This window comes from Aplysia californica, unplaced genomic scaffold (genome assembly GCF_000002075.1).
Source record: "Aplysia californica isolate F4 #8 unplaced genomic scaffold, AplCal3.0 scaffold00428, whole genome shotgun sequence".
NCBI lineage: Eukaryota > Metazoa > Mollusca > Gastropoda > Aplysiida > Aplysiidae > Aplysia > Aplysia californica.
This window is the reverse complement of record NW_004797698.1, coordinates 303064-328452: the sequence shown is the minus strand read 5'-3', so window position 1 is coordinate 328452 and position 25389 is coordinate 303064. Positions and strand designations below refer to the sequence as shown.

Sequence of the window (25389 nt, the reverse complement as noted above, 5' to 3'; positions counted from 1 at the left end):
TCATATGAGCGCCAAGGGGAGGACATCAACAGAAAAGTCCAAACAGGGAATGAGGGTTACTTTGTTCACCTCTCTAGACTCAACAGCATAAAATCTGCTTCGACTATCAAGGCACCCCAGAAAAAGCAGCGCACAGGAGAGTGAAAAACATACAAAAGAAGTAAAGAAAAATGACTATAGTATAGATGAGGAAAGAAAAAGCAGCAGTTCCCCTTATGTTGTTTTGGCACAGTATGAGCATACATTGATAAATCAGCCCATTTACAATTTTACGTTAATATACCCCCTTTGAAATTTGAGAATGGCCTAAAGACAACTCCAGTCAGTAGCACTGCTCTGGTGGTGGGGGGGGGGGGGGGGGGGTGACATGACGGGAAGATGACATCAAAGAGTGGACTGGCTGTGACTGGAACATCTTACTATGTAAAGCTGAGAACTGATAGGAGTGGAAGAGACAGGTTGTAAAATCTACAGTTGGTACCCAAAGGGGCAACCAATCTACGGAATAGGTGAAAGTGAACGTGAAATGATCACATGATGTTACAAACACATTGCACAGTTAGCCTTTCCTTTCAATTTTGTTATGAGCGATGTTTTCTGACAAAGAAATACAGTTCCTCCAAAGTTCTTGATATTTATACTTGTAAGACCCCTACTTTTCATCAACCGGAAAAATTATACAAAGGCATTCATAGCTGCCAGTTCATTCTTACAGAGAAAGAAGCTTAGATACCTACATATAAGTTAAATAAATCAAATGTGTACAGAAGCATAACCAAATTGAAAACAAATAAAGACAACATTTTCTTCTCAAGTCACACATCATGACCTCATCCAGTCTGTGGCTAAAAAAGGAAACAGTTATCCCCGTAGGACCTCCTGATAAAAAGTCCCTTACCTAAGACAACTTTCAGCCCATCTTAAGACGTTGTAGTTTAAGGTATTAAAAGTAAGTAGGGTATACTTAAACCTTCTGTAATACTTTACTACATGAAGCCTCACATAGGACAGCTTCAGGCAAACAGCAATGGTGTTAAAAAGTTTACAGTAATCTAATATCGTGTGTTTAGTATTCTTTGGATATATATTTGAGTATTAGAGAATGCATCTAGTGATTTATGTATGTACAAATGTGTGCCATTGTAACCCAAATTTCCCTGTGTTTCTTGTATCACTGCAGTTTCAAATTCCATGGAATGTCCCACTATGGACAATAATAATGCTTTACATGAAAATGTCCATTCGGAAAATGATAACACTAAACAGATGTACTGCCGTAAGCTGACAAACGCATTGTTAAAACTACTCCGCTGTTTTGAGATAAAGAGGCTTTTGGCCAGCATAACCATTTAAAAATGGCATTCTTCCGAAATTTGAATTCTTATAAACTTATTCACAAACTAGTCATAATTTCACTTAGACCTTTTTTCACACAAGTAGGGCAGCTCATCAGGCATACTGATTTAGCAAATTTAAAAAAGTTGGCGCCAAAAATGAAAAAAAGCGTTTTGTCAGCTTATGGCTGAGTAGAGGGAGCAGATTACAGAGCCAGGTCCCCACTACCTACCCCCACAATACCGGCAGTCCCTTCATGTGTTGTCGTTATCGGCACTCATCTCCGCTCAACTTCCCTTTGAGTAGCATTCACTGGCCACCCACATTCTGGCCTCTCCGGCATATAGAAAATAAAAATGAGCAAAGTCAGTGCTTCTTAACCTTGATGTGCATTCATCAAACCCTTCGAGTGGGGTGAACTGAACAGGGGTACACACACACACACACACATACAAACACAGACACACACACACACACACAGAGTGAGTGTCTTGACCTCCATCGACACCCCTGGGACTGACTCACTGAGCTCTTGGGGTTTGATCAAGCTAAGATTAAGAGCCACTTAGAGAAATGTAAAAATGCTAGCAGCTTAAAATTAAATCAAGTATGCATCTTCCGAAGGTATAAAAATAAAGAAAAAAAAGAACAGACCAATCTGACAAGATAACATCAACCTTGAAATAAGAACCTGCGCCAACAACCAAAAACGCTCTGCATTAAAAAAACATTAAAACAAACAATATTTATGCAAATAAATAGAAATTCACTTTAAATACATAGTATATCAAAATTATAAATAAAAGAAAATACAGTGAGCAGATACGACCACATCTTACATAAGCATCAAGAGACAGTACAAAAAGCAATATATCGTTAGCAGCTGTTCAAAGCCCAGAAAGCACAATTTTTCAGGAAAGAGAAAAAAACTGTTTCAATCTTTTAACATTATGTATCTTCTCTTGCTTTTTCAACATTTAGAATCTTAGTTCAGTAAGAGTTTTACGGCGCTTGCAACTGTTTACATTTAGAATCTAAATTTTGACAAAATATGCAACCAATACCACAGATAAAGAAACTGCAATAAAAAAAGTTTTTCAAAATTATGGGCTTAGTAAATCTGAACAGCTGGTTAACAACTTATATATAATATATCGATAGAGTTATGCTCTGACCATGTAACTGGAAGAAGCAGGTCAGCTCTCTTTTATTCTAAAACCGTTGCCGAAATCGATCTGCAGGACCTCAATAAACTTTAAAGTCAACAAGAACTATAAAGAGTATAAAAGTACTGTGGGTTAAGGTTGTAGACTTCTCTCATTATCATTTAAGATCAAGACGTTTTGTGTTTTAAAAATCTTTTTATTTATTTCACCTGCTAAAAAATTATCTGTTCGTCTTAGGTTATATTCTGCATACTGCTTCTATTAGATGCATTTCATAAAACTAATCGCAAATTTCACACTCGGCTTTATTTTCCCCCGAATGAAAAAATTACACAGTCAGAGCATAACACCACCCAAAAGCATTCAACACAACATTTCTTTGTGACCGTCAGGGAGCTGAAAACATTCTTGAACATCCAAACAACCAGATCTTCTATGGTGAGTCATCGACCAATCCCTGTGATCGGGATCACAAATTGAAAGTCCACGGATGTCTGTGTACTGGCAACATAATCCATAGCGGGGTCAGGTCAGGATGAGGACTTCTTGTAGCTCAGAGAGTAATGCACTTTTTTCGATGTCAGTCTGTTCGAAAAATGGCAATAACAAAGAACACATTAGTACTTTTATCCTTTCGCATGACAAAGAAACAAAAACAAGTCATGACTTAGCTCAAAGCCACATTCAAACTTTTTCCTTCTGTATGACAAGGAATGATGTCGTGTTGTTATCTCAATGTCACAAGAGTCGTAGTTTCCTTTTGTGGGACAAGGAAACATATCATGATCTTAGCTCAATGCCACAATACTGCGATTTCCCTATTGTATGACAAGAAAACATATCATGATCTTAGCTCTTAGCTCAATGCCACAATTGTGCTATTTCCCTTTTGTAGGACAAGAAAACATGTGTGAGGCATCATGGTGAAATCAGCCACTTGTTAAAATAATGAAATTGAATAAATTGGCATTTTTCTGCACAACACGCAATTTCACATCAAATTTTAATGTTTTGACACAACGCCCTTAAGATTCATTTAAAAACACATTTTTTACGTGGATTTTACTGAAATCAAACAGTTAAGTAATTTCAGATTTTTAGAATCAATCTGTTTCACCCTTTCATCACATCCCTTTGAAAAGAATCCCAGATGTGTGGACGAAAATGATTTTGGATCACCACTTAAGTGGCATTTTTGGTTCCGTGTTTCATCGGATCGTTACCTAAGTGATGTTTTGCGGTACAGGGTTCATAAATCCCAAGATCTACAGCTGTTCCTGTGCAAATTAATAACCTAATTTTACCCATATTGTGATTCTCTGTCCAATTATGAAAAGTGTCAGTGCTCACACAAACAAATCCATCTCAATACTAGACTAAATTATAGCCCCTTTTAGGTAAAATAATAAATGGGCTGATTTATCAATGTCATGCTTATACTGTGCAGAAACAACATAGGAGGAAATACTGCTTTTTCTTTCCTCATCCATACTATCGTCATTTTCCCTCTACTTCTTTTGCATGTTTTTCACTCTCTTGTGTACTGCTATTTCCAGGGTGCCTTGATAGTTGCAGCAGATGTTGTCAGACTGTGCTGTTGAGGCTAGAGAGGTGAACAGAGTAAGCCTGATTCCCTGTTTGGACTTCTCTGTTGACATCCACCCCTTGGCGCTCATATGACCTTATGCAGTTGCAAGCGTCGTAAAACCTTACTAAAACAAACATAAAAGGAAAAAGCCTTTGCTGCCTCAAATTGGGTGTGTAAAATTGGGGAATCCCTTGCATACTGAAAGAGTAAAAAAAATCTAACCTTGAGTATGTGTTGTCAAAAATGAGAGTGTAGATTCCAGACTTCTTGGTGGTGAGCTCCCCGTGCACCGTCTGCTTGTGAGAGTCGCACTTGCACGGAGCCACGATCTCCTCAGCCTCGGACAGGGCCACAGAGTCGTCCTCTTTGTAGTTCACCGTGAACACAATGTCCTGTGGACGAGGCAGGGAACGGAGAACCAAGGAAATAATTTTCACATTCCACGTGAGAAACGTTTACAAGAAAACAGTCACATGATTAGAGCACGACACCAACTAGTTATAATAATAATAATAATAATAGCAATAATAGTAATAATAATAAAAATAATAATAATTTTATAATAATAATAATAATAATAAACACAATTGCATTTATATAGTGCATACATAGGCTTTACAACTATTAATTACAATCAAGACGTCTTTTTGTGAGTTTTAAGAAGAATTAAGTATTCTGTAACATTCTAGTATATAAAAACAATCAATACCTACAATCTGGATTTCACACTGCAGTGTCGTTGGCCAAGTGAATAGACTCTGGGATTTGCAACAGTAAAGATATGGGTTTGACTCCCATCTACCAAGATCATTTGGAAGACAGGCTACTCCAACTCTACCTGTCAGGACCAATGTTTCATCTCCTTTCCTTCCTAGCTTTTAGTTTAAAAAATGAGTGCTCAAGTCATGGTTCTGATTAGGGTACTCTCTTGTTCTTTAACCCTTTCGTGACCTATACGACATACGCCATTCGTCCTTTTTTCTTTTATGGCTAAGGAGCCAAGATGTTGCAGTGTTCGTCATGATCTGTGAAGCGCGAGGACCATGATGACAAAAGCTGTCCGTCTTTAGTTATATTCTGCATACTGCTTGTATTAGATGCATTTCATAAAACTAATCGCAGATTTCACACTCGGCTTTATTTTTTCTGTACAGAAACATATTTTCCTTTTAGAGATGGTAGTATTTACAAACCAGCTCTAATTATAGGCAACTGACCTCTAAATCTAGCATTACTCTTCATCCCTGGGGGTCCAAAACTGTGCGTGGTGAAGCAAAACCTGACCCGGTGTCATGAAAGGGTTAATTTCTCAAAACTTAAAAAGAAATGACATAGGAGCTTGTTCAAAACTTTGAAAAAAAAAGACCTAAGAGCTTGTAGAATGACGGTGAGGATATAAAGTAAAGTAAAGTTGTTCCCGCATCCAATCTGTACATTGGGGATTGCCTTGTTAGTGAGACAACTTCCAGGGCTGTCGGCTCGGCATATTGTGGTAGGGTGGCCAGTTCCTTTCCACGCCGCCTTTACTTCCACAACTCTAAGTCAGGTACCCATTACTGCTGGGTGGACAGGAGGGGACGAAAAAAAATCTGTGTCCGAACCGGTGCTCAAACCTGGACTTTCCGCTTTGGAGAAGAGGGCACTAACCGCTCCGCCACCAAACATAACGCAAGCTTAAATCACCTTGGGGTGGCTGGAGAACTCCCACTCCAAGGCAGCGTTCTCCTCCGGTATACTGATGGGCACGGCGAAAGTCCTCCCTGGCTTGATCCACACCTGGTTCTGGGAGTTGACCTGGCCAGAAAGCAAGTCCTCCGCACTCAGCAACATGGAGGTAGACATACTGGGGAGACACAGAAAGCTTGTTTGAGCAAAGAGAAGTAGTGATTTTGTTTTAGTAAGGTTTTAGTTTTAGTAGAGGTTTTTACGGCGCTCGCAACTGCATAAGGTCATATGAGCGCCTGAAGATAAGAGGTGTTACAAGAGAGTAACAAACACAAAAAAGAAGGAGGGGAGATAAGGACGATAGATGTTTGATAGGAAAGAAGAAGCAAACCCCACCAGAGCACCCGCCAACCACCCATACAGATCGCTTTTTTCAGCAAAGAGAAGTAGTAAGTTTGTTTTAGTAAAGTATTGATTGAGTAGATATTTTACGGCACAATCGACACAATTTTGGTCATTTGAGCACCAACAGGTTTCATCGCAACAAAATCAGACGTGTTTTTAGTAAAAGTCTTTCGGAGATCGCAACCGCACACGGTCACACTATTTTTATTATGCTAAAAAGAAGGACAGACATTTATTAAATTTTTTGTAAATATGGAAAAGATTTATTTACATTTGTATATACAATATTAATTTCAGTGTATATATATATATATATATATACACCGATAACGATAACTATATATTTTCATATTCTATTAAATAGTCCAATTTCTTTTACGAAACTTAAAATTTTTCTAGGGTCTACAATGCCAAAAAGAGTTTTGATATTTTTACATTAAAAATATTTCTTACGAACATCATTAAATTCGACACATTTCGTTAGGATGTGCCGAACTGTGAAATTTGTGTTGCACGCCAAGCAAAAGGGAGCTTCCTCTCCTTCAAGTAAATGTTTGTGCGTGGCGTGCATGTGTCCTATCTTCAATCTGGTAAAAATTACTTTTTCTCTTCGTAGGAGAAATAGTGGTTTCCAGGGCGTAAGTTTCGGTTGAATGTAATGGAGTTTGTTGTGTATTTGTTGGTTCCAAATTTGGGACCAGGAGGATGTGATGTGTTCTTTTACTTTCGGTTTCATGTCAGAGAAAGGGTTTTTACTATTTAAGTTTTCAGATAGTTTTAGAGATACTTTGGCAAATTGGTCAACGGCTTCGTTGCCATCAATGCCTACATGGCTTGGAAGCCAAGCTATTGTAATAGTTTTTCCAGACTGATATAGAAAATGCAGTTTAATTAAAAGTTTCAAAATTCTATTGTCGGAGGTGTCAGAGCGCTCTAAAGATTTCAGACAAGAGAGAGAATCTGAAAGGATTAGGAAAGTAGACTTGGTTGATTGATCTATTATATTTAGGGCCATTTCAAGAGCTGTAGCCTCAGCAGTGTAGATTGAGGCTTCTGGGTGGAGTTTCCTTAAGCTTAAGCTGTGTGGCGATGCAAGGGCAGCAGCTCCTACTGAGGAGTCATTTTTGGATCCGTCTGTAAAGAGTTTCTCTGCTTCAGGGTATCTATTTATTAGCTGTTTGTATGACTTTAAGTATGTAGTTTCGTCTGTAGACTTTGTGTTGTGTTTTTCAAGACTAGTATCTATGTTTGGTTTGGTTAAATGCCATGGATGTATGCTGGACATGGCAAAGGGCTCGATTATGTCTTCAGAAAAATCGATGTCTTTGAGATCGCTCTGGAGTCTTATTCCGAAAGGGCTTACTTTATTTCCTAAGGAGGATAGAGTTTTTAGATCTTCGGAAAGGCCAAAGACACATTTGTGGGCTGGGTTTTGGGGTACTGAGCTAAGTTTCAAAGCATACTGCAAAGAGAGTTTTTTCCTTCTAAGTTCTAAAGATGGTTCATGAGCTTCTGCCTGTAAACTTTCTACAGGTGAAGTACGGAAAGCACCTAGGGCAAGGCGAAGGCCTTGGTTCTGAAAAGGGTCTAAAATTTTAAGGTAAGACTTTCTAGCTGATCCGTAAACAGGACTGGCATAGTCCAGCCTGGAACGGACAAGAGAACAGTAAAGTTGAAGAAGTATTTTGGTATCTCCTCCCCATTCGGGATTGGATAATACTTTTACCGCATTGAGAGCACTCTGACACCTCGTCTTTAGGTCTTTCAAGTGTGGCAGGAAAGAAAGTTTATTGTCGAAGATTACAACCAGGAAACGGGTTTGTTTTTTAACAGGAAATTTCTCTCCAAACAAATATAAATCTGGTTGTCGCACACACTTGTGCGACAGACAAAAATGTACACAGTTTGTTTTTGTTGTAGAAAATTTGAACCCGTGCCTGTTTGCCCAGGTTTCCAGTTTATGGAGTTGAAGCTGAAGCTGGTGTTCAATGTGATCTATTTTGGACTTGGATTTATAGCAGATCAGGAAGTCGTCAACGTAAAGTGAGCAGTCGATATTGTTTTGAAGGGTTTTTGTGATGGAATTGATTTTAATTTCGAAAAGAATGGGCGATAAGATGCTTCCCCGTGGGACGCCTTCTTCTTGGGTGTGTAAATTTGATAGGGTCGAACCTACTTTTACTTGAAATGATCGATCTTTCAAAAAGTTTCTTATAAATTCGGGAAGATTTCCGTGTAAGCCCAAGTCACGCAGGTCTTTTAAAATACCATGTTTCCATGTGGTGTTTAGGACATGTTTTGAGAATACCAGAGACAAGGTTGCCCTGACTGACATGAAATTGGAGACCTACTGGAAAAAGAAGAAGAGGTAGGACAACTGTAAAAGTTTCAAAATCACACTTAGGGATGAGGCAATCACCCTGGGCGTAGATGTACCAAGATTGGACGAGGAGATGGCCAGGACTGGGCAAGCAAGGTTTGGACTGTTCTCTGTCTTATGTATCTATCTAACAATAGAGGGAAGAGAGTAAGTAAGTAAGTGTGAAAAAGAAAGGAATGAAGAGATTGCTAAACTGATTCAGCCCGCAGTGCCACTCACAGCAGCTGACTGTCTCCTGTGTTCTTCGCGTCACTTTCCTCTCGTCTTTTGTCCTGACAGCTTACATTTCAACCCTTTTTTTTTTGGTGTCATTGAATAGTATTTTTTTATTCTGAACATTTCTATGTGCCACACATAGGGTTTTAATCAAATTTAGATATTTTAAAAATTAACTTTTTGCGAGACCACCTGTGAGGTCATGAAGCAGCCACAAATTATTTGTGTCAGGAGTCAAAATCATCTACGTGCTGAATCAGTTAAAGTTACTCCGCGGGTCATTTCAATATTTGTAGCACCTTTTCCCGCTACAGAATACGATGTTGGGAGACAGTGTGAGACCAAACAAAAAGAAACACAAAGAGTGATATATTTCCCCAATTTCAGCATCACTTTTCCTGCACTTGTCATCACAGCAGATACATAAAGCCCCATTCTTTGCTCTTAATTTGCCCTGGTTCTTCCAAGGGTAGGGACAAAATTAAAATTTAATTTCTACCAAAACTGAAAATACTCTAGTTAGTATAAAAAACACATAGAGTACCTTCAAAATCGGAATGCGGCTGCCTGAAGGCTAGAGGTCCAAGAAAATAGGAAAAATGGTCAAATATGCAAAAAATCCATTGCACTGCAGATGGTGGCCTCGGTGGCCTAGTGGTTAGGCTCGGATTTGTAATCGTGAGATTGCGGATTTGGCGGTTCGAGCCGCAGGCCCGACGTTGTGTCCTTGGGAAAGGCACTTTACACAAATTTTCCTCACTTCACCCAGGTGGGAATGGGTACCCGGCCATAGACAGCGAAAGATCTTGTCAGTATTTTGTGTTATAGCGCTTATGTTTGCTTGCACAGTATGCTTCCCAGGAAGTTAAAGTTGTTTCAGAATGATCTCAGGTCTGCTGGGGTAATAGTATAGATTGTAAAGCGCACAGAGCTTGCTGTTGAGTGGGGATTTGCGCTATACAAATGCTATCTATTATTATCTATTATTATTATTAAGAATCAACAGTCAACTTCCTCTAAGATCTAGTAGGGGAACGTAAAGAAGAATGTCCATGAGTGCGACGAGTGAAATGACATTTTCTTCAGAGCGGCAGAAACTTTTTCCCCATCTCTTCTTCGTATTTCCATCCCACTTTGTGCAAAACATTCGCCTGAATACAATCATGTATAAGAAAGAAAAGTGCAATTCCTTTTCTTGGGAACCCAAAGCAAAAAAGAACGGTAAATACCTCTAAAATGTGGTAGTCCACAACTAAGATACATTGTATGGTGTAAAGGAGGGGGAGGGTGTGTGTGGGGGAAGGGTTTAGGCTGGCTTCAAATATTACACACACAAACTTGGGTACAATAGAAAGTGGGGAGGAGGGGTGGGCATTTTGGTCTGGCGGGTGGGGGAGGGGGGGGGGGGGATAGCAAAACACACAAACACACACACATACAAACCCCCCCCCCCAAAAAAAAAAAACCCAACAAAAAAAACCCCAACAAAACAAATACATTCTCAGTTCATACAAGCTTGGATGAGACTTTGCACAAGCAGCATCTATGAAGTCGTCAGAGGTCCACAGGTAATTTAGGCGTGAGAACTTTTCTTAGTTTTATTTTTTAAAACATTCTATCAGATGCTCAACTACCGTGGTGAAATGAGGCAAATATTACCCTAAACCAAACAAACTGTTAAGTGCAGAGAGACTAAAACATTTCATCAAGAAACATTGTAACTACATCAGTCATTTTTTTTTTTTGTACAGTAGTTCAAGAAGCGAAAGTCATTAGCCCTACAACCCCCCAAGATTAATAAGTTACTCACAAAGCAGACAAAATTATCTAAGACATTGTTCACCCATTGTCAAATAAAAATATGGCAATCTTACGCAATGTTACCAAAAATGTAAGGGGGGGAGGGGGGGGGAACGGGAAAAGGCCATCTGTACAGGTAATTATCTTATACAGTTGACCGTTAGAACAGGATCAGCAGTCTGTTGTAACTGCCTTAGCCGTACAGCGAAATTGCATCAAGGACACATTTTGCTATCTATTCCAATCCAGTAATAAAAAGACACGAAATTCTCGGCCGATCCACTTTTTCAAAATAATAGAATAGACTTCCTGTTAGCAGATACAAAAGAAAATATAGCACTGACAGACAATTTTGAGTCATTTCAGCCCTTTTTTTGTCCCCTTCGAAACGCAAATATGAAAAAAAAAAGCGCTCCCCTGACTTCAGTATATGTCTAATATTTTCACTTCTATATTAGGTAAGCATACATAACTTTCAGCATTTCTTAGCATTACTTGAGGCAACCTACCTGGGAAGTGTGAATGATGCTGTTCTTTTACTATTTTAGATATGACCTTTCAAAACTGGAAAATTGTTGATTTCATACAACACCTTCGATTTTGCATAATCACTTTTAGAAACCCCAAAGTAATATAATTGGAATAAATCTTCAACATTATATCGCCATCTGATAGATTATTTTTTAACCTTCGGTTTGATGGGTCATAAGATATGGTTTGTGTGAGTTTAGTTGGAAGTTTTGACATTTTCCTCTGGCGAGGTAGGGGCGTAAATATAGGTCAGGGAAAAGCCCTGGACCCAGTGGTGGATTTTGGTCTGGTAGTAAAAGAGTTAACCTAACTATGCTACGGTACTGGCACAATACAGCTTCAGCTACCAGACACCCCCCCAGTCTGCAACGTACTTTTCGGGAGTGTCGGTTGCCTGCTGGTTTGAGTAATCTGACATCGACCTCTCCACATCCGCCTCGGTGACAATCTGGAACATTCCTTCCTCTGGGTTATCTGGGTCGTCCACCTGGCCGGCCGCACCTTCTGTAGGATCTAATTGGGCTGGATTAACCCTGGAACTTGGTGAGGGAGGAAGCAAGAGGGGCAAAGGGTGAAGTACAAGTGCTTTATCACAAACTTGAAAGAGACAAATTTACATACCTGCCAACCGCTCCATGACTTACAATAGGAGTTTTCCTTAGAAACCTTAAAAATAGAAGTTTTCCTCAAAATCCTCCTTAAAAATAGGAGTTTTCCTAAGAATCTTCACTAATAATAGTTCACTAATAATAGGAGTTCGGGGGAAAAAAATCAGAGTCTCCAGAATCATAGTAGAATCAGATTACTATTTGAACCAGTTGCGGCAATTAATTATCTTGGACTGCAAAATGCACGAAAAAAAAAAAAAGGGGAACTTCCCATCACTTATGGCATGTTGCAATAGATGTCGTAATTTCTTTTTTTTTTTAAAGATGACAGAGCCAGGATGTAGAAATGAAGAGAAATGCATGATAAAAATCGTACATCACCATGAACAGTCCCTTTCCCTGAGGTGTTAGTGTCAAGGACAGGGGTTATAGAATAAGTGTAAACGTAAGTAAATGAGAGTGGTGGTGGGGGGGGGAGGAGGGGGATGTGGTTACTTTATTGGTTGTTGGCTTGACTCTTGCAAAGACAAAAGAAACTGACAGGACGTATCGCGAGCCTTTGATCTTAATCATTAATTGTACATCATTATTACACAACATGCCGCACATCAGGTTACTTCTTTTTTGGTTTTTGAAAAATTCTTTTATTTGTCTAGACCATCACCCACAATGCACAGGTGCAAGAATTTTTTAACACTTTGTCACAAACTTAATGTTGGCCTTTCTCCTAACTAATCCATTATCTATTTGAGGTGGTCAATTTTTGCTATTCAAAAGGCTTTTTAATGGTTGCATCGATCCACACGCGGTTTTCGCCAAAAGATTCTTTAAAATATTCTCCAGATCATGACGCCCTTCATATTTTCAGTTTTGAGACAGTTTTGCTGCAAAAAGCTAAATTTCTTTATTTCGCTGATAACTTTTGTTGGCCGACACTTCTGTCAGTGTAATTTTAGAAAATCCGTCAGGTTTGTTTATTTCAGGACTCCTTTGTCTATTATATATTTGGCAACTTGGAAACACCTGTGTCACTTTTCTCTCAGGATTTATTGCTCCATTCCAGTAGAGTGTAAATATAGTAGGCCAATGACTTTCAGCTGATGGTTAAAGCACCGATCATTCCTTTCATCGAAAGGGGGCCCAGCTTGTGTTTTTCTAAGGGGAAAGTGTCACTAAACCACTACTAGGCCTCAGTGCAAAGAGGGAGTTAAAGTTAGCTGCACGTGACGTTATGACGTGGACTGTCGGGATCTGACTTTCCTGATCTCTCCTTGACGCTGGGAAGATGGGGATGGGTTGGGAGAGCAGAACGGCAAATAAGTTTCTTTAAATTCGAATCAGGGGTGGGGTGGTAAAATCTTATTTGCGTAAAATAGAAAATTTTTTAAAGAGTTTATAAACCTTAACGATTCTGCAAAATTCATAATTACAGTCAGTCCTTAGATTTCCCGGCTTTCTCCTGTATATTTTCGTTTTTATTAATTTTCATGGTGTTTTCCTGACCGAGAAATCTGAAAATGAAATTCCCAGCTTTTTACCGTTTTCCCAGTTGAGTGGGAACCCTTTTAATTTGTACTGTAGCGCTCGTTGAAACAAATTTATAATTTTTGTGAGCCAGTTCTGAGTATGCTATGAACACATCTGCCAAATTTTTTTCCCTGAATGGTGGAAGGGCGGTGGGCCTGACGTACGGTGCTCATGGCCTGTAGTTTGGGGATCCCTGCTCTAGGACAAATGTGTACCATCAGGGTGAAATCAGGTGCTCGTCAAAATAATGAACTAGAAAAAAATTGACATTTTTACGCTCGTTAGGCAATTTCTATCCATTTTTTGTTTTGGGCTCAAAATCTTTAATGTCCAGAAACACATTCCTGAATGCATTTTATTGAAAATTGTTTATTAAAGGCACAAAAAGATGTGAATTCGCAATGTCCGAGGACACTACTTTGGCGGCCATTTTCTCGCTAATTTTCCTTCTGTCATTAGGCGACCCCCACCTCCTTCAATTGCAAATACCTAGATTTCTATGACAGAAAGATGGGTATTTTTTCATCAAATGAACAAGCTTTAAAATTATACGAATAACTCTAAATGACAAAGAGCCTGATTCCACTGTGTATGGCACAAATACGTTATTATAGATTGTTTAAATTAGCAACTAGAGGGGGGGTGTGTCTCTGAAAGGAAACTTAGGAATTTGGTGCAACGCATGAATGGAAGTAGAAGGGATAAGGGTAATGGTGGAGGATAAGGGAAAAGGTGGACAACAAAAATAGTAATAGCACAAAACTTTCCTTTACACTCTCACATACACACACGCACACACACACACACTCACACACACATATATACATGTATTCAGCCAGACCTGTCCAAGATGACCACCAATTGTCAAGGAGAAAAGGAGTGATCATCTTAGACAGTTCATCCTCTTAAACAGAGTCATTATAATAACATAATACAAAAGAAAACCCACAAAGGGCCCACAATTTAGGAGAAAAAAAGAATAAAGCAGGAATGAATTTGACCCACCTCTGTCGGATTTTACCCTCATCAGTCTGATTATGTGGGGACACCGCAGAATCTGAAATAATAAATAAAGAAAAACAAATTGCAGTAAAGTCAGTCACAGAATACTATCGGGATACTATCAGACTACCCATCATGTAACAAGCTTAAATTATCCATTTTTATTTATGTTACTATTGTTAACAAGTATCCATTTGTATTTATACTAGGTGGGCCCCCTTTCGATGAAAGGAATGAAATAGGTGCTTTAATATCAACTAAAAGTCATTGGCCCACTATATTTACACTCCACTGGAATGGGGCAATAAATCTTGAGAAATGGAAAAAAAATTAGAAGGTCTAGATCTATACTCTCAAAACAAAATGCGCCTCGCGAAATATCACTTCCAGATTTTCTAAAATTACAGAGACAGAAGCGTCGGCCTACAAAAGCGATCGGCGAAATAAAGAAATTTAGATTTTTGCAGCAAAACTGTCTCAAAACTGAAAAAACCAAGGGCGTCATGATCTGGAGAATATTTTAAAGAATCTTTTGGCGAAAACCGCAAGTCGATCGATGCAGCCATTAAAAAGCCTTTTGAATAGCAAAATTCGGCCACCGCAAATAGATAATAGATGCGTGGCATCATGGTGAAATCAGGCGCTTGAAAAAATAATAAAATCTGTCTGGTTGGCTATCTTTATTGGAATTTTTTTTTTGGTAAAACACCTTTTGTTTTTTTAAAAACACACACAAAAAATGTAAATTTGTAGTTTCTAAGGACACTCCAGTTTTGGAATTAACGAAACTTTCGCGACCATTTTTTCATGAATTTAATCTTGGATACCAGACAATTAACCCCCACCTCCTTCAATCACAAACACATGTATTTCAAATTCTATTCATAATAGATAAGTATGTGTATATGCCTGTGTGTGTGTGTGTGTGTGTGTGTGTGTGTGTGTGTGTGTGTGTGTGTGTGCGCGCGTGAGTGTGTGTGTGTGTGTGGGTGTGTGTATGTATGCGCGTGAGTGTGTGTGTGTGAGTGTGTATGTGCGTGTGTGTGTGTGTGTGTGTGTGTGTGTGTGTGTATGTGCATGTGTATACTGTGAAACACCACATCAATGTGTCAGTGTCTCGACATCAAAGATTAATCGCATGTTATGTGTTCCACTACTATAAACAAGTTACACTCTCTAAAGGCCAGCCCCAGCCCCACATAACCCCTGTCCCCATTGCAACAAACATTTTCGGGGGAAAGATCAGCCTGATCTGCCATCTCCACACTAACCCCACCCCACCAGTGATGTGAAGTCAGGGTAAAAAATCACCTGCGAAAGACACGCATCACATACTCAAAAGGCGGGACACCCAGTACTGTCAAAAATAGCACCAAGTGCCTGTTTCCATTTGTGTAGAGAGAGGAAAATTCATATCAAGTGCCGTTCTCAAGAACACAACATCTGGACCCTTACAGGGTTCCACCCCACGACCTTTCAGTTTCAACCACAACCGCAGCTACCTAAGTCTTAGTTAAGTAAGAGTTTTACGGCGCTCGCAACTGCATACGGTCATATGAGCACGCAGTGTAGCTAACTACTAGACCACTGATGCCACAACGATGATGTAATGATGTAGCAACACTCATGTGCTGAGCTCGTGTCTCTTACCATGGCTGCCTTCTCTTGTCCCCACTCCATCTGGTGTAGTCTGTCCTTCGTCCTCCTCTTCATCACTGCTGCCAGTGATCATCGACGTAGACATTGACTGTCTCATAGCATCTAAATCTGTGTGCCTCTCGAAACAAGACTTGCACACACGAGCCTTTTTGCTGCAAAAAGGGATTTAAAAAAGGACAACGTCAACATATAAGAACATTAGTCCAGGGGCTATAAAGCTTGCTTAACCACCTCCCTTCAATAGAGGCAGCAAATCAGGATAGATTACACCAGGGTGCCTTACGGCATGAAAATGCGTAATTTTTAGCTTTGTGCAGTTCCATGAATGCCACTAAAGTTGGCAAAATTTGCTGCTCCTTGTTGCCTATGAGGCATTATATGTCCCAGTGTCCCAGTAATCATCCAGCTCTAATTTTTCTGTATGGAGATAAGCCACAAGCACTGCATGGATTTGTATTTGAAAATAGAAATGTGCATATGGGAACCAAATTTGTTAGTATTACTTTACTGCTAGGCTTGCAAGCCATCAATAAAAACAGGTCTAGTCTTAGAGATGAAAGTGTGTTCTCGCAAAACGTAAATGCCAAAATGACTTGGCAGTAAATTTCACTTTTTAATTTAAATTTGAAAGGTGTTTAAAATTACCCACTTCCCTGTAGCCTCGAGTCACCTAATTTACATAAGACATTACCCGCTTTCCTATCTTCTCAAATCCCCTCACATCTACTCTCATATTTAAAAGTACAGTATATGCAGTTTTTACAATTTTACAGGAGAGCTAAAAAACTGAATATTGTTACCATGAAAACAATATTTGCATTAATGATAATCAGGAAGATATTATCAAAAAAGTATTCTTAAAATACTGACTTGGGATGTTTGCAAGGAGTTTGTTTTCTTGGTAACAACGCTTCGTATGTTTTGGCTCTCCTGTAAAATGGTAAAAACTGCATATACTGAACTTTTAAAAATGACGTAAGACGTATGTATCCAAAATGTTAACCGCTTTTCTATCCTCTCAAGCCACATCATGTACCCAAGACATTTTCCACTTTCCCATCTCCTTAGGTCCCCCAACGAGCTTAAGATATGACACTACTCGCTTCCCTGTCCCCTAACGTTACTAAGAAATTACCCACTCCCCCCTCCCTTTCCAGTCACCTCACATACCTGCTATGGGCCACATCCAGCCAGAAATCTGAGCATGCCCAGCAATAAATTTTCCCACAAAGCCGACAATGGTGCTGAAAAAAAAACAAAGAAAAAAAAAACAACAGACAATGACAATGAAGCAGCGAGACAGTACTTATTAACCAGAATATCACATTTCCCTTTTTGGGATTCTAATTTCTTCTTTTTTAGATTCTAACTCAAGAATAAATGAGTATGGATAAAGTAACAGGGAGATTTCACATGATAGAAGTCAGCAGAGAGTTGAAAAGAATGCATCATCTGTATTTCCAAACAAAATATTAGGAAAAAAATTAAGATTCAATATTATGAGGACACAGCTTTATTACAGGCAAGCACACATTTTTGAGGTACGAGTAAAACAAGAAAAAAAAAACAACCAAGAATGCAGCATCTAGTCAGTCGACATGCTGACCTCTAAGATTAAAAAATCCAGCCTTTTCCCCCCTCTCCTTAATTCTCTTCTCCAAAGTTATTAACATTTACAGTACTGAAGGCTATATTGCAACCAAAAAAATCAAGTACCGCACCAGTTTAGGACATGGGATACCATAGCAATTAACACTTTTTACACAAACCTTCAGAGCCCAATAAACAAATTTTTAAAATTCAGTATTTCATCAACCATTCAGCTATCGATATTGTAGAGTGACTTCCTTTGGTATTTACTTCAGTGCAGTGGTTGCGTTCTTAGTTTAAATATGTCAGGCATCGTGGTGAAATCAGGCGCTCGTCAAAATAATGAAATCTAAGAAAAAGGCATTTTTCCACAGGTTTGGCAATTTTTCTAGAAATTTTGTTTTTTGGCTAACACCTTTTATGTTCATATGAAGACACATTTCCAAGTGAATTTTACTGAAAAAACTTGTTTTAAGGCATAAAATACGTAATTTTCAGTTTTCACTGACTCTTAAGCTATTGAAGTTATCAAACTTTGGCGGCCATTTTCTCATTCATTTTACCACTGAAACCAGGCTACCCCACCTTCTTCAATCAAAAATATCTTTACTTTTATTCAAGCTAGATGGATATTTTTTTCTTTGAAAGCAAGGCAAATGAATAAGCTTTCAGATGATAGCAATAACTCTACATGCCCAAAAATTGACGAGCTCCTGATTCCACCACGTCGTGACACATATGTTTAGTGTGCATGGTCGAGTTTGCGATTAAAGTAGCCATTGATAGTGAGCCCATGCAGAGGGCATGGTGACAACCTTCTCAGACGGTACTGGAAGTGATACAGCAAACCTGCAGTAGAAAACACACAACATCAGAAGTGGTGTAGAAAAGAAAACAAGGAGGAAGGAATAATGAATAAATATCAATACTGCAAATCCATACCTTTCTGACAAAGAGAGACGACTCGACATTGTAGGGTCAAGTGAAAAAAATAAAGAGTAAGAAAGAAAGAGAAAAAAAAAGTATGTACGGTTACCTCATACTTTTCGGCTAAAGAGAAAGAATTTGATATTGCAGGGTTATGTAAAACATAAAGAGTATGAGAGAAAGAAAAAAAAAATGTCAGTAAGGCGACCTCATACCTTTCGGACAAAGAGAGAGAACTCAGTATTGCACTGTGGGCAGTGAGTGACCATAGAGTTGTCCTGCCAGCGGTCAGTGGCTTTGCGTTTCTGCTCATCCACCAGCTGGTCAGTCCTCTGCCAAAGGTCATCCTTATCCCTGGAAAAAGAAATTTTTCGTCTTTAGAAAAAAAATGTAGGTGTTTTTAACGCCTTCATCGACACAATTTAGATCATTTAGGAGGCGGGCTTCCAACCTTGCCTGTCAGGGCCAACCTGGACTGAGAAGGATACATCCTAGCAGAAAGACTGAGACACCTGATAAAAATTTTCTCCCCACTCAGGAATCAAACTCGGGTCTCTTACGGGCGACAGCGAAGCTACACCACAGATGAGGGTCTTATCCTGAAGGAAGCACATATTATATTAAATATAGAATTAGTATTATGGTATACAAGCCTATCATTTTCCATCAAGTCTAAATTGCAATCGAAAACTACAAAAATGAAGAGGTACTCTGAGTTGGTTGCCCACATCAAGACTCCCTGAAATAGTAGGTTGTGCAATCCAATATCAAGGCATTCAGGCAGACCTGCCAACTCCTCCATGACCAAAAATTAGGAGTAGGGGGGGGGGGGAAGAGACTCCAGAACCCCAGTAGATTCTGATAACATTATGAACTCATCATGGCAAATAAATGTGAATTGCAAACACAAGCAATAAACACAAATAAAAGAGTGTATTTTCGCATCATTTATACTACGACGTGCAAATATTGCAAATAATCATGCATATGTTAATATTATTTACGATAAGTTGCGTAAGACCAACAAAGGATACAGAGTATTCATGAAAAAAAAAAGGATTTTATGTAAATCAGATTGGAGTTCTTCCATAGACCCATAGAAAAAAAATCGGAGGAAGGGGGGGGGGGTGTCTCTGATTTCATCTGAGTAACCTGCTTACTGTTGTTTAATCAAGCCTAATTTCAACACAAAATGATTAATAGAAAGAAATAATTAAAGGCAGGACAGGTCCCACCTTCTGATTCACTTGGGGAAGTGAAAGCAAGGACAACTATACAAACTTTCGTTTTTGTTTGTTTTAGTAGAGTCTTTACCGTGCTCGCAACTGCATAAGGTCATATGAGCGCCAACAGAATACCTTTGAAAACTTGTTGAACGCATGAATCACTAGATCCGCTTCCATATCTCCAAGTTGTTACAAAAATATTAAATTCTAAAACATAATGAAACTGATCAGAAAAACTCAGATCGACTGCTTAGTGTAGAACTTCGCCTCACGCCATTTTGGAAAGTGACCAATGGCAGATTCTTTCACTGAGCATTTAAAATATTGGGGGTTTTTTTTCAACTTACCAAACATCACCAATAACCCCCCCCAAAAAACCAACAAACAAACAAACAAACAAACTACAAACAAGCTGATTCTATTAGGAGTAAAATTCAGAACCACCTACTTGATCAACTTGATGAGTTTCTTTTTTATCTGCTCATTGTCTGATTTCACTGCGGCAAGCTCGGTCTCCAAGTCCTGCTTCTCCCGCTGACTGCTCTGTCTTAGAGAGTTCAGCTCAGCTTCTGTCACCTGACGTTTGTTTCCTTCAGCAGTGAGCACCGACTCCATCTGTGGCGGGGTTATCAATTGAAATAAACTTCACTTAAAGAGTATCATTTTACATAAACTTTATTCAAAGAGTATCATTTTATATAAACTTTATTCAAAGAGTACCATTTTGTATAAACTTTATTCAGAGACTATCATTTTATATACACTTTATTCAAAGAGTATCATTTTATATAAACTTCACTTGAAGAGTATCGTTTTATATAAACCTCACATAAACCGTATCATTGTATAAAGTTCGCTTGAAGAGAATTGTTTCAAATAAACATCACTTAAGAGTATCAAGTATCATGTGACTTGATGAGTATCATTCTAAATTAAAGGCCCTAAAAAAATATCAATTCAAATACGTTACTTCAAGAGTATCATTTTGAAGAAACATCACTCAAAAGAATAATTTAATTCTCACTTTCAGGTAGAATTTAAATAACGTCACATGTACAGTATCATTTTAAATGTCGGTGGGGAATAAAATGATAAAAAGGCCATTCACATTTCATCACTTCCAGGGAATCATCTTACTTAATGACAGGCATCTTTGAGGAGTGAAAAGAAATTAGTGCAACTCCATTGAAGGAGTTTATTATTACACACTACACAGGTCAATATTTCTGAAGTTTTAGTGAGAGTTTCATGGCACTTGCATCCCAATCAGATCAAATAAGTGTCCAAGATTAGAGGTGTTATAAGAGAGTAACATACAAAGAAAAGAACGAAGAGAGATAAGGACGATAGATGTTTGAAAGGTAAGTAGGAGCAAACCAAACCAGAGCAGCCACCAACCACCCACATCAATACTTCTGGGGAAAAGGGACCAAAAAAAAACTTGTGAAAACAATACCCTCTGCAGCTGGTCCTTCATCCGAGAACATTCCGTCTCCTTGAGCTTGAAACGACTTTCCATCTCTTGAACCTTTAAAAAAAACCCCAAAAAACCCCCAGTATTTCAGAAACCTTAACAACTGCTACTTTAATCTTTTTTAAAGTAAAAAAATTTTTCCATTTGTGTCACGAAGCAGAGGAATCAGGCGCTCCTTTTTTGGGGGGGCATGAGGAGTTATTGGTATCATCTTTAAGCTTGTTCATTAGTCTATCTTTCAAGTGAAAAAAATACCAATCTATCTTTAATGGAAGTCAAGATATTTGCTATTGAGCGAGGAGGGGGTCGCTTGGTTTCTGAGGTAAAATTAGCAAGGAAATGGCCGCTAAAGTTTGGTGATTTGCATAGCTTGAGAGTTCTTTTAAACTGAAAGTACACTTTTTTGCACTTTTAATCAATATTTTTCAGTAAAATCCACACAAAAATGTGAGGCAGCGTGGTGGAATCAGGCTCTCGTCAAAATAATCTAAGTGAAGAAACTTGCTTTTTTCTGTTGGTTTGTGAATTTTTATCAAATTTTTGTTTTTTGGGTCAACACCTTTCATGCCCATTAAAGAAGTCATTTCTGTGGGGATTTTTCTGAAAAACGTTGATTAAAGGCACAAAAAATGTAAACTTTCAGTTACCACGGACTCTTTAAGCTAAGGAAATAACTAATCTTTGATGGCCATTTTCTCACTAATTTTACCTCTGAAAACAGGTGACCCCCACCTCCTTCATTCGCAAATATTTCGACTTGTATTCAAGATAAATGGATATTTTTTTCATCCTAATAAACACAAGTGAACAAGCTTTACGATGATACCAATAACTCTACAAGCCCCATAATTGACGAGAGCCTGATCCCACCACGCTGCCTCACAAATGTGTTTTTAAATGGCATCATCATCATCATTGCCTTTCCCACCCTGGATCAGGCTACAGGCCACAAATAAACACTTTCCACTTTTCCTTATTCCTGGCTAGCCTCTTGATGTTATTTCATGTCTTATCACTTTTCAATACATAAAAGGTGTTGAGAGAAAACACAAAAATTTAATAATAACTGCCATACCGGCAGAGAAAAAAATGATGATATCTTCGATTTCATTATTTTGACCTGCGTCTGATTTTACCACAATGCCTCAAATTTGCTCTCTTAATAAAGCATTTTTCGAATGGAGAAACCAACCAGATTTGCTAATCAAATATAATAATAGTATTAATAATTGCATTTATATAGCGCGTACCCACGCACTTAAGCATGCTCTATGCGCTTTACAATGATTACAACCCCAGAAGACCCAAGAACACTCAGAGACATTCTCGGCTTCCTGGGAAGCATTCAGTGCAAGCTGCAGATTACACGCACAAAAACACTAACAAACTGACATGATTTTTGGCTGTCTCTTGCAGGGTACCCATTCCAATCTGGGTGAAGTGAGGAAAATTTGTGTAAAGGGCCTTTCTCAAGGACACAATGTCGCGTTCCTGATGGGATTCAAACCCACGGCCGTACACTGATGGCAAAACTGATGTGTTCTAGCTAAAAACTCGCCCTCTCACAGAAGCCGATGTCATTGCATTCCCAAGTACAGTAAAACTATTGCTTTTTGCAATTCTTACAAAATCAAAACAAAACAATAAACCTACAAAAAAACTTAAAAGATTTCACTCAATAGACGCAATTTAGATTACTTTGGAAGCAGGAATCGACCCTGCCTGTCAGAGCCAACCTGAGCTGAGAGGAATACAACATTTCAGTAGAAAGACCTGGAAAATATAAAAAATTCCCTACATGGAAAAAAACTTCACATGGAGAACTCTGAACAAGAATATTTTTCCAGAATCTTTAAAAATATTTGGGAAACATCTGAGACCCCCCCCCCCCCCCCTCCTCCAAAAATATAATAATTAAAAAATAATTTTTTTAAAACGAACAAAAACCCAAACAAAAGTAAACCTGAGAGGAATCCGTCTCCCTGCCCTGACGTGCTGCGCTGAGCTCTTCCTCCAGCTGCTCGATGATAATCTCCAGGTCAGAGATACGAGCACGCAGACCGTCACTCTCGCCATCACCCATCTCATTTGGCTATAAAAAGAAAAAAAAATTATACAAATGATCATAATAAAACGTGACAACCTCACTGGCCCCTGCCACCGACCACTCGGAGACAAAGAGTTGACACAATCTATTCAATTGTCTCTGAAAAATGTTGTTTAATTTATTTTCTAAAACTTCAAACAAATACATAGTATCTTTCTAACATTTCTGTAAATAATTGCAGACACAGGCTGGATCTGAGGCGTCAAGGGACTTCAGTATTACCTGGGTCAGAGGCAAGTGAGGGCTAAAAATAGCTTGGCGCTGTAAGGGTTAAAATTTTTAAAAAGGCTTCAAACTTTTAAAGTAAGATTCCTAAAAAATCATCACCCCGTATTCTTCATGTCTTGAAAAAGGATCATTTGCACTTCTAGTGAGCCATGCACCATAATTCATTGACTAGCTGTTCAGATGTCATCATCATCATCCAGTGCCAGATCTGCAACAGACATCGGCGATCATAGTTCTCCATTCATTCCTTTGCTCAGATGCTCTCAAAAAAGCTACGCTTCCCTGATCTTTCCCTGTTACCCATTTGTTTCGGTTCCCTAAGTACGTTGTTCTGGGCCTACCCCTGTCTCGTTTGCCTTCAATTTTGCCAGTGTGAGGTACATGTTCAAGACACTTATGTCTATTCAGGAGTCCCAAAAACTGCATTTGCCGTTTCCTGATTGTTTTTAACATCGAGTGTCCCACGTGGGCTTCATCAAGCACTACCTCATTTGATTTCTTTTCCTTCCACGATAATCTTAGCAGTCTCCTAAGAAATCACATTTCTGTGTGCTTCTATTTTATTTTCAGTCTTTAGTGATACAAAGCCCAAAATTGTGAAAATTTCTTTTATTACAGTTCTTAACTCCTTGTCTCCAGCAAATCGTTTCCAGTGGCTCACAGTTGAAACTGCTGAGCCAGTGATTTGCGGTCAGCGGGTAAGTTAAATTCTTTTATGACAACAACAACATATTATTAACTTTTGGGAGCTTTTTTCGATAGATGAAGAACTATCAAAATAGATTCATTTGCTTTGATTCAATGACCAGTTGAGTCACTTTCATGTTATGCACCAAAAAAAGGCTCTGACATAATGGGAAAACCCCCTCCAGAGATAAAGAGTTATTTGTGGCATAGGTTGCACCTGCACAAGGAACATTTTGTCAAAATTCAAATTCTAAAAGTTGAAAATCAAGAAAAAATACATAATTTATGTAGAAATAGAATAGTTAGAAGAATGAAACACTTCTTCCTCTCTTCTCTCTTCTGAAAAATGTTGCTTTCTGGGCTTCCGACATTTGAACAGCTTGCATGCTATATATAATACAGCAAAAAGTACCGCAAAAAAAAACAACCCAGAAGGACACCAAAAATGTTGCAAAAGTGAACTAAGTGACTGACGGATGCCTTGCCTGTGAAATCTCATGCCTGTTCATCTGTTCTGAGCTAAGCTGGAACTGCAGAGCTGAGATCTCCTCGTTCAAATCCTCCACAGCAGACTTGTGTTGCTCGCACTGTTCCTCCAGCTGTTTCTTCAATGACTCCACCTCTGGAGAACTAAAGGAAAAAACAAAACATTCACAAAAAAAAGATCAACATAGTAAGGATACCCATCATCATCATCATAATCATCATACAGTGCCAGATCTGCGACAGACATCAATGATCATGGCTCTCCATTCATTCCTTTGCTCGGATGCTCTTAAAAAAGCTACATTTTTAGTAAGGATATTGATAAACATTACAAGAGATTGCAGGGTCAGGGGTTAGAAGCTCAGCTTGGTCTGATGTTGTGTCCTTGAAAAGGGCAGTTAACAACACAAATTTTCTCATTTCGTTTGGTCCTATTGGAGATGGATGTTAACCCTTTGAACCCTGACCTCCTGAAGCTACCATGCCCTTCCGCGTGAGCTTCTGAGTGATATATTATTAACATTCATGAGATCATCAGAATCACTTTTCATAGTCCACTCAGGGTAGTCCTCGTCATTACAAGCATCTAATTCGGAAAGACCTTCAAAACAATCAATAACATCCTGTGTAGTAAACACTGTTTTCAGTGAGCATTTTGTCCCAGGATGGCCGGGTTGGAGATAAGGTCTCGCTCACCAGTGTACTGGTGGCTACAGGGTAGTTTCAAGCACCACAGGACTACCAGTGACAACAGCAAAAAGGGTTAAATTCAAAAGCAAGAA

General features: G+C 38.8%; 1 protein-coding gene across 1 annotated transcript in view; it reads right to left on the bottom strand.

Annotated features, from left to right (window-relative positions):
- Positions 1-2371: 2371 nt before the first annotated feature.
- The window catches only part of LOC101845184 (FYVE and coiled-coil domain-containing protein 1), a 41568-nt gene continuing 18550 nt past the window's right edge, over positions 2372-25389 (bottom strand). Inside the window, exons 13-24 of the mRNA XM_005104611.3 lie at positions 24607-24751; positions 23063-23191; positions 21082-21153; positions 20074-20240; positions 18615-18753; positions 17053-17126; positions 15874-16034; positions 14227-14278; positions 11461-11625; positions 5773-5932; positions 4312-4481; positions 2372-3086 (exon numbers count right to left, since the gene is read on the bottom strand). Of these exons, the coding sequence (XP_005104668.1) occupies positions 3032-3086; positions 4312-4481; positions 5773-5932; positions 11461-11625; positions 14227-14278; positions 15874-16034; positions 17053-17126; positions 18615-18753; positions 20074-20240; positions 21082-21153; positions 23063-23191; positions 24607-24751 (1489 nt within the window). The 3' untranslated portion in view covers positions 2372-3031. The remainder of the gene's footprint in view (positions 3087-4311; positions 4482-5772; positions 5933-11460; positions 11626-14226; positions 14279-15873; positions 16035-17052; positions 17127-18614; positions 18754-20073; positions 20241-21081; positions 21154-23062; positions 23192-24606; positions 24752-25389) is intronic.